Source organism: Arachis ipaensis, chromosome B10 (assembly GCF_059453495.1).
Source record: "Arachis ipaensis isolate K30076 ecotype BB chromosome B10, ASM5945349v1, whole genome shotgun sequence".
Taxonomy (NCBI): Eukaryota; Viridiplantae; Streptophyta; class Magnoliopsida; order Fabales; family Fabaceae; genus Arachis; species Arachis ipaensis.
In genome coordinates, this window is record NC_142435.1 from 115890081 (window position 1) to 115900673 (window position 10593).

The following is a 10593-nucleotide window of genomic DNA, read 5'->3' on the forward strand; positions in this document are numbered from 1 at the left end:
ATTTAATATGATATATTTATTTTAATAATAATTAATAAAAATAAATAAAATTAAACAAAAAAAAATTATGGCTACTTGTAGCTAGTTCCTAAACTATCAAATTATGGGTCCCAAACATTTTTCTTTCCTAAACATATTATCACTAACATTCACCTCTAGTAGATCATTTATTTTTAGTTAACTAGGAAAATAAACAAAAATTTTATGAGCACACAAAATTAACTATAATAAATTTGGGATAATTTACATGGATAAATAATTTGGAGTTGAAATTACATAGATGTTTTAAATTAATTTTTGTATATGTCTACTCTAAACATCTTTATGTAAATCGAATCAAATAAATTCGATTTAGTACGTTGAGTAGTAAATCGAATCAACTTTATTTGATTTACTACTAATAAAACATATATATGTAAATCGAATCAACTTGATTCGATTTACTACTTACAACATATACATAGTAAATCGAATCTGCAAAAATTTACATTTTTACAAACTTATTAACTCAAAATGGAATAATAAACAATTTCTAAAAATTCATTAAAAATCATCGTTTGACTCATTAGTATCTAAAAAATCGTTATCGAGATTTTTGATGTTGAAAAAGTTATTGTAAAGTATGGCCCTCCAAAATAGTATAAGTGTTAAAACTTGGATTTTTTCAGAGTCAGAAATAACAGATAGTTATACAATAATATAAAAAGATCCACTATATTTATACAATATGTAATTTAAAAAATAATTAAAATATTTTTAATTAATATAATATTTTAAAGATGAATAAATAAATAAATGTCAATAATATGTATAGACAGTAAATCGAATTAGATTGATTCAATTTACTATGTATATGTTGTATAGTAATAAATCGAATCAATTTGATTAAATCAAGATTGATTTACTTAGTAGTAAATTAAGATTGATTCGATTTACTACTCAAACATACTAAATTGAATTCATTTAATTTGATTTATATAAATATGTTCATAACGGATATGTAACAAGAATTAGTTTAGGACATTTACTTAATTTTTAACTCCAAACTATTCATTCATGTAAATTACTCATAAATTTGTGTATAAATTTATATATTGTTTAATTTATTTTTAATATTTTTTATATTTTAATATATATTTTATATTAATAATTAATTTAATTTAGTAATTTATTTTTAGTATATAAATAGTATAATTAAAAAATATTAACTAATATTTTTTATTTTTGTTTTACATTTAAACCAATACTGGTAATTTTTTTTTATATTTTTTACATTAAAGATGTTGGCCCTATCATTCCCCAAATTAAATAAATATTCAAATCACATTTTCTTCATTCTAATTCACATCCACTCCTTATATTTTGTTTTCATTCCATTTATTATATGTCTCACCATCTTCAAAATTCCAAAAATACAATTTATTTTATGATATAAAATCAAATAAATACATTTTAAAAAAATATTCAAAATTATTTGAATTTATTATTTTTAGTTATTAGTTAGTTATTAATATTTAAAAATATAAGATAAAATATGTTGTTAGATTACTAGACTAAAAAAATTAAACTAAAAAAATTGAGTTAATAACTAAATAATAATAAAAAATAATAAATTTTAATGAGCTTAGCAAAATTTTGTTTTTAAATTCAGAAAAAACACGTGATGAAAATATAGTATATAGTATCAAAAACATCAATATTATGGTATTAAATTTGATGAGAGGAGGACAAGTTGCAAAAAGAAACCTGTGGGAATGAATGCATGAAGCCAGGAAAGAATTTTGCTAAAACAGAGAGCAGTAGAGTGAAGAAATAGATGGGAGGGATGTGGTGGGTCCCAATTCGAAAGAAGTAGAGATGAGAGCAAAGGTTACGTTTATATATATATAATGAAAACCACACACGTCCCCCTGCCCTTATTATATCACTTAATTACATTAATGTCTTGTTTGTTACTATGTGTGAAGTGTGAGATAGATGTGATGAGTCTCATCATCGATCACTCATCACCTCAGAAATAAAAGAAAGAAAGAAAGAGAGAAAGAAAGAAAGAGAGAGTAGAGTACAGTAGTAATGAAACGACAGAGAGCCTATGCGGTTGTGTTTGTAATACAAGCCATATATGCTGCCATGTTCCTTCTATCAAAAGCAGCATTCGATCATGGCATGAACAATTTCGTCTTTGTCTTTTACAGACAGGCCATTGCAACCCTTTTTCTCATCCCTTTTGCTCTCTTCTTCGAATGGTATTAATTTGATTTTCATATCATTTAATTCATTTTCAGATTAATTCTATAATAATAATAATGTGAAACTTGTTCCACTAATATATAATTGTGTAGGAAAACTGCGCCGCCTTTGCCTTTCGTCACCTTCTGCAAGATCTTCCTCCTTTCATTCTGTGGGTACGTATGAGTTCATATATGTTCCAGATTTACACTTAATTATATTTAATTTTTAATAATTTGCAGCATTACTTTGAGCTTGGATGTATATGGTATTGGTCTTATATACACGTCAGCAACGTTGGCTGCTGCTACCACAAACTGTCTTCCAGTTATCACCTTCTTCTTGGCGCTCTTACTCGGGTACCACATATTTAATTTTACCTACCATAACTTGTCTTTAAATTCTGTCCTCTGTCATGGAAATACAAAAATACACTTCAAAATGGAAAACTTTTTTTTTTTTTTTTTGTCTTTAAGTAATGAACTCAAATAATCCGACTTTAATTATATATGACCATTAACTTTATAATTCCTGTGTGAGCTTCACTACTTTGTTTTTAAGAGTGATTTAACTCTAATTTATCAGTTTGTCAACTTTGTCGCTTTAGGGTCATATAAATATCCTCAAAAGAGGATCAAGCAAAAACATGAGTTGTACTTAAATACTTGGACATCACCAGCTCGATCCAGTCCAGTTTTTCAGGTTTTGTTGGTTCATATTCCTTATGAGTTGTGAATAACACTCGCAGCTAGCGAATCCTAAAAGTACTGCCTTCATATTTTATTCTTTAGGGTATCTAGCTAGAGAGATCTATACCATACACTATATTTCATTTAAATAAATAAACCACGAATATCTTAAATTTATATATATATATATATATATATATATAGCATTTTGACGTAGTAGAAACTAGAAGGTTGATCATCAGTTATATACATAAATAGTAGTGTAGTACACGTAGATATAGACGCATTTCTGAGTGTAAATATGAAGGAAAATGACAACAGTTGAAAAAAGAAAGAAAGAAAGAAAGAAAGAGGGCAAAGGGTGTGAAGATAAGGCACTTAGAAAAGAAGACATTTTAAATTAGATATGCCATTCGTATTTCCAACGTAACACTACCTTTAGTAAATTTGATTAAATTGACGATTCCTACGTCTTTTAGTTAAGTGAAAGATAAAAGGTACTGTTTGTAACTTTTTTCAGAGATATATATGCATACATCAGAGGTTAAATACATATTATATGAATTCTTCGGTGTCTACAGAAATTGTCGGAATATAAATTGATTAAGGTGAGATCTATTTGATTCTTTTATCTTTATACTTATGGGACAGAGATATAACTAGAATATCTAATACTAAATATTGATGTTCTAGCTAGGTAAATAATTTTAAGATAATGAGTGATTTGTGAATAAATAATCGAAAATAGTTAGTAACAAAAAAAAAAAATTAGCCATGCTAAGTGCAAAATCAAAGTGGGATTTTTGTGGGCTGGTCCAGCTCTCGTTTCTTCTCCAATAAACCTAATTAAGTATTAATGGTTGGTTAAGATCCTAGCCTTGTTATATCTAGCCGCTACAGGTTTAGGTCTGAAATTCAAATATTGCAAATTAGGTTGAAGGTTGTACCAAAAAGAAAAGAAATTACAAAAGAAAGATTTAAAATCACTTTCCAGATGAGAGAGGACAAGACGTAGCAACGTACAGATGCCGATGCTTACTGGGAGATTCTTCTACCTGGGACTGCAAGTGATAACATCTAAAAGCGGGTGTACTACATGTTGGCCTATTGCCATCAACTCTAATCTTAATAATCATAATAAAATCTCACTGAAATTCAGAAATAATAATGAATTCATGAGTATCATCACTATTATTATTTATCAAACATAATAATTCGAGTGTTAATAAAATATTTTCTTTGTTCTGCATGGGGGCTTAGCTTCCTCACTCTAATTATGGAGCACAATGCAACATCGTATATAAAAAATATTTGAAAAAAAAAAGATAAAATTCATTAAAAATTATTTTATCTTGCATTCATAATTATTACTCTTGAAATAAATAATAATATTAAATATAATAAATATATAAAATTATGGATAACAAATTAAATCAGACAATTTTAAATAAAGATCTCCTTACTATATATATATATATTGTCCATTATATATAGAGTATATTATTGTTATATATGTTCCTGATTGGGGAAACAACTAAATGGTTTAATTTAACGAGCATGATGCGTTCGCATTTGGACCCTTAGTTTGTTCTTCAATTCTAGCATTGGAGCTTTTACAGCTACATGCTATTGCTATGTGGCATTCACGTGAAGCAACCGTTTCCTTTGAGAAACGCCCATTTTTCCCTTCCAGACATTTTATTCCCAGCCATATAGAAAATAAATAACAGAGGTGACTATTCTCCTATATACCCTCCTATAATCAGATTCTATTGTTCAACATCTACTACCTCCTAAAAGTATACACTACTTTAAGTATTATTTAGCTCCTCTAATCTTGACAATATATTAACTGGAAGAGTGTGTGTTTAACATTTCTTTATAGGTCTTATATATTAATCATATATACATTGTTACTCCAAGTTAATTAAGTTTATTTTATGTTTTAAGGATTGAAAGCTTGAAAATAAAGACAGCAGCGGGGATTGCTAAGCTGATAGGCATTGGTGCATGCTTGGTTGGTGCAGCAATTCTTGCCTTTTACAAGGGTCCTCATTTGGAATTTCTAAGCCACTATCACATTCTAAATTACCATAAAACCCAACAACACCAAGGTCATGCTCAATCTCATACATGGATAAAGGGCTGCTTCTTCATGCTCCTCTCCAATACCTTTTGGGGGATGTGGCTTGTGCTACAGGTATAATCTTAATCTTAATTTATGTTTTGGTCCTTAATTAATTATTACCTAGCTAACATGTTATTTAATTTTAATTTCGTGTTGATTAATTAACCTGTAGGCTTTTGTCATAAAAGGTTATCCTTCCAAGCTTCTTTTCACAACTCTTCAGTGTTTCTTAAGTTCAATTCAATCTTTTGTCATTGCCTTGGCCGTAGAAAGGAACATCGACGAATGGAAACTGGGTTGGAATCTCAGGCTCCTATCCGTAGTATACTGTGTATGTTAATCCTCTCAACCTTAATATATACCTATATTGATTAATGTACATTGTTAATTATTTATTAACAAACCTCAGTTTTTGTAGTCTATAAACTCATGACTGATTGTAAATAACAGGGGGTTATGGTGACCGGTGTCACATATTACTTGCAGACATGGGTTATAGAAAAGAAAGGACCTGTGTTTCTAGCAATGTCAACACCACTTAACCTCATTATCACAATCTTCGCCTCTGCAATTATCTTGGGCGAGATAACCACTTTGGGGAGGTAATTAATTAGCTTTATTATTCTACTAACATATTGATTGAGTTGTGATATTTCAACTGAGATTATGCTATATAAATAAATTATTTTGTTAACTAAGTTTAATTAAGTTAATCTAATACTATAAAGTACAGACAATTTTTTTTATTTATCGTGTTTGCGTGTCGAACACATTTCGAACATGACACTCGTCTAACACACGTGTCTTCTGTGTTTAACCGTGTCTTAATAAAAAATAAAAAAATTTGTTTTCGACACATTTGGACATATCTAAATATCATTATGTGTCAGCGTATCTAGTCTTATTCTTGACATCTATTTTTGAAATGAGTTTAGAAATAGTATATATTATTAAGATTTAAAATAAAAAAATTTTTTAAATACTTTATATAATTAAAAAAAATATTAAAAATAATTAAAAATTTAATTTATATTTCAATATCGATAAAACACCAAAATATTCATTATAATTTATCTAAAAAATACTTTATATTTTATATATATGCCATATTCCCGTAATTTATAAAAATTTTAAATTTGTGTGTCCACATATTTCGTATCATGTCGTATTTTGTGCCCGTGTCCGTATTCGTGGATCATAGGCCTAATAGTTTATTGGCACAATAAAAACTAATTGAGAGGCATAAGAAAAAAAAGATTGAATTTGTTATGAAAATAATTTGTTCACTTAGTAATTTTTTTTATTATGTTATATATACATAAAATTAAATATCAAATCAGTCATTTATATAGAATATATGTTAAAATATAAAATATATATTAAATTTAAATTAAATAATTTATATTATATACATAAATATATAACTATTGATTTAATAATTGATTTTTAGCGTAAAATTATATTTTTATACTAATATTTATATTCTCTATATACACTTTGATGATAAACTAAACATTTTATATTAATTATATACTAATCTATACATACAATACAAAAAAAATGTGAACAGCCTTTTAGGAGGGTTGGCATTGGTTGTAGGACTGTACAGTGTGCTGTGGGGAAAAAGCAGGGAGCAAATGCCCAAAGCCTCACAAGACTTGGAGCAAACATCGGTTTAATTGGAGTGAGCTAGGTCAGCTAGCCCCACATATGATTGTGATTTTTGCTATTTCTTCTTTTGGCAAAAGATAAATTGTCACAAATATAATATATATAGTAGTTGTGAAGAAGGCAATATAGTTTGGAATGTTGCAAAAATTTTGGCAACAGTAGTTGACTAACATGATATGATTTTGCCTAAAATCATGGATCAATTATTTCCACTACGGTTAAACTTTTAGCCAGGTGCCATATTAGTTTAGCATTTCTAGCAAGTTGTTAACGGTATTGATGCACTAGCGGGTAGTAAAGATATATTAATTGTAAAATTAGTTAAAGAGTGTTTTAAGAGTAGTAGTTAAAAAAATTAAAATAGAAAATTTTGTCTCTTTTAATGTATTATCGATATATTTAATGTGTTGAAAATTTGAACACAACTATATTTTTTATTCAATAATTTTTTTTTATAATATCTTTTAAAAGTGTTTTTAAAACATTTTCTAAAAATACAAAGACAAAAAATTTGGATACATAATTTTGGCTATTTTTTTTTAATTTTCAATAAAAGAATCAGAACATGCTAATGGCTTACTAAATAAAGAAGGCAATAAAGGAGGTAGGAATTTTTTTTATAAGGAAAGAAGTGATGCATAAATACTGGTCAGATTAATAATCAAATAAATTTATAAAAAATTGTCATTTTTGAATTTCATATTTGTTTTCAAAAAAAGTTATCAATTAAATTAGTACTTCAAAAATTACAAATTAATTGCGTTTGTTCTTTTATCAATTTATTAATAATTTTGTTAACATTAATGATGTAAAAGTAAAAGGTTAATTGATAGTATATATGATACTTGACATATCTAATTGAATATTAACTAGATATGTTTATAAAAATTTATTAATTTAATTTTTTTTAATTACATAAATTTTAATACCAATACAATTTAGAGATTAAATTAATAGATTTTCATAAATATATCTTTATCTGCATCTAAGTGGATTTGATAGATACTGTGTATATGCTGTGAGTTAAAATTTCGCGTCATCAATCATTGACATAAAATATTAATAGAGTGACGGAAAAATAAACATGATTAATTATAATTTTTAAAAGACGAATTTAATGGATAACGGAAATGTTTAGTTAAAAAAATAATTAATCAAAAATAGCTAAACTTTATTTTATTTGACATTTATTAACTTTAGCAACAATTAATAAATATTAAATAAAATCATTTCTAGCTGTTTTTATTTGTTTATCTAATATTTCCGAATTGATAAAATCCAATAGCTATTCACAGAAGATTTTTGTTCTGGTTGTGGTGTACCTGAAAGAATAGACCAATAATTGATGATGTACTAGTTGGCTTTATGTAATCACTACTTTCAATTTTGGAAACCATGAAGAACCATCGTGGTCTACTTATAGTTAAGAGAAAAAAAAAAAAAATCCCTAAGGCATATATATTAAAAGCAATATAATCTAATTAATGAGATTTAAATTTTAAGAGTGTGTTTGGAATAAAATATTTTAAAAATTAATTTGATTCAATTTGAAATGAATTATTATGTTTAAAATCGTATATATAAAATAAGAATTGATTATTTAATTTACAATTTGATATAACGATTTGATTTTATATTTTGATTCTTTATTTACCACAATATCTTCCACCATCACCAATAACTGTCATCTCATCGCCAATGGCCAAACCACCATCATATCTCTTCTCGTTTCTAAGACTCCAATTTCTCTTTTATACCAATATTTAACGGGTAAAAATGACATTTTGTATATTTTTAACACACAATAATTTCAATTTCAATCAATTTCTCTAAAATATAAGAGGAAGAAGTTTATGTCATTACTCATCACAGTGTTAATTGATTCCTTTTAAATTAAAATAGATGAGGACCATTTCGGACAGAGGCCCGCTGAAGGATTGGGCCGAAGCCCATAAAAGTTGGCTAAGATGGAGGATCAAATTTTAATAAAATCTACTCTTGGTTTGTCCCTACAGCTCCATTAAAGATCGAAGATGTTAAAAATGCACAAGTCCTGCAGTAGAGGCCTAGACCAAGTGGCAATGAGTCAATGACATTGCTTCTTAATCAAACTGCACTAAATTCAAACCCCAGCTGGGATAGGGTTTAAAAAAACCCCTCAAAGTGTGGGTGTGTGAGTAGCGTAGTGACCAAAAATAATGCACGAGTCCTCAGGGGTCCCTTTATGTGCTACTTCTTGCCTTCGGTATACACATATTGGAAAGCTTTTTTGAAATAAATTAAAAAAATATTTATTTTTCAAAACAAATAATTTTATCTTTATTTTTTAAAATATATTTTTTTTAGTTTGAAGAAAGTTTGCTTACTACAATAACGAACTTGCCTATTATTATTATGAAGTTCGCTTACTTTAATGAAAAACTTCATTATTTTTATAGAGTTCGCCCACTACATTGGCGAACTTCATGAATTTCGCTCATACCAGCGGCGAACTTTTCCCAACGCATAATATAAATCTACATACACCAAGTTCTCTTCATTCACATCTACATTCATTTTTTTTCTCATTTATACTTTTCGTTCTTATAGTCCCAATCAGTGACGGATCCAGAAAATTTTATCAGTAGGGGCAAAATATATATAATATGATAATAATTTTATAATTATATTTATTATTATAAAATATAATTAGTCTTATAGTTATTTAACTAATAAATTAAAATACTTGTATAGTAATTTAAATAATAACATATAACTTAGAATTTTATTCTTTTAAGAGTAAAGTATCGTTTTTGTCCCCAACATTTGGGGTAAGTTCCAAAGTTGTGCCTAACATTTCAATCGTCCTATTTAAGTCCCTAACGTTTCAAAATAGACTCAATGTTGTTCTGCCGTTAGGGATCCGTTAACAGAATTGACGGCGGGACAAAATTGAGATGATTTTGAAACGTTAGGGACATAAATAAGACGAAAACGTTAGGGACAAAAACGATACATAAAAATAAATTTTAATTTAATTTTATCTTTCAATAATATTAATTTTTTACTGTACATAGTATTCAATTATTTTTTAATTACATCTAAATAAATTACACTTAATCACATTACTTTCATTTTAAATAAATTTATTTTTTTATAATTTTAAAGAATTTTGATACATTAGAGACAAAAGGTATAATTTATATTTTATTGTATATATATTATTTTTTTCTTTTCTTCAAGTTTATATACTAGTTATTCTACAAACATTTCATGATAACTAAAAATCTTTAAGAGTAAAATTATAAAAAAAAATTAATTTATTTAAAATGAAAGTAATATGATTAAGTGTAATTTACTTAGATGTGGTTAAAAAATAATTGAATACTATGTATAGTAAAAATTGATATTATTGAAGGATAAAATTAAAATTTATTTCTATGTATCATTTTTGTCCCCAACGTTTTCGTCCTATTTAAGTCCCTAACGTTTCAAAATCGTCTCAATTTTGTCCCGCCGTCAATTTTGTTAACGGATTCCTAACGACAGGACAACATTGAGTCAGTTTTGAAACGTTAGGGACTTAAATAGGGCGATTGAAACGTTAGGGACAACTTCGAGATTTACCTCAAACGTTGGGGACAAAAATGATACTTTACTTTTCTTTTAAATTTTAATATTAAAAAAATTGAATAATTCTTTTATTGTCAATATAATTAAATGTCTATTTTTTTATATATGTCATTGAATAATTATTTAAAAATTTATCTCTCATAAGATTACAAAATCGACTCTTTATAATATTTATAACTAATTTTTTTCAGTTGATGTCATTATTACCAGCAAAACTAGAGCTAACTTCAAAAAAAAAAACACCAATAGATATTCGTGTATTTA

General features: G+C 26.8%; 1 protein-coding gene across 2 annotated transcripts; it reads left to right on the forward strand.

Moving 5' to 3' along the window:
* Positions 1-1748: 1748 nt before the first annotated feature.
* Positions 1749-6864, forward strand: LOC107624314 (WAT1-related protein At5g64700). 2 transcript variants are annotated; one of them, XM_016326810.3, is made up of 7 exons: positions 1749-2246; positions 2343-2405; positions 2472-2588; positions 4869-5118; positions 5219-5377; positions 5497-5648; positions 6617-6864. In XM_016326810.3, the coding sequence occupies exons 1-7, from the start codon at positions 2074-2076 to the stop codon at positions 6723-6725; spliced, it is 1023 nt and encodes a 340-aa protein (XP_016182296.1). In that variant the 5' UTR covers positions 1749-2073; the 3' UTR covers positions 6726-6864. The 2 variants fall into 2 exon arrangements, with proteins under 2 accessions (XP_016182296.1, XP_016182297.1); XM_016326811.3 differs by having other exon boundaries at positions 1913-2246; positions 6646-6864.
* The last annotated feature ends 3729 nt before the right edge of the window (positions 6865-10593 follow it).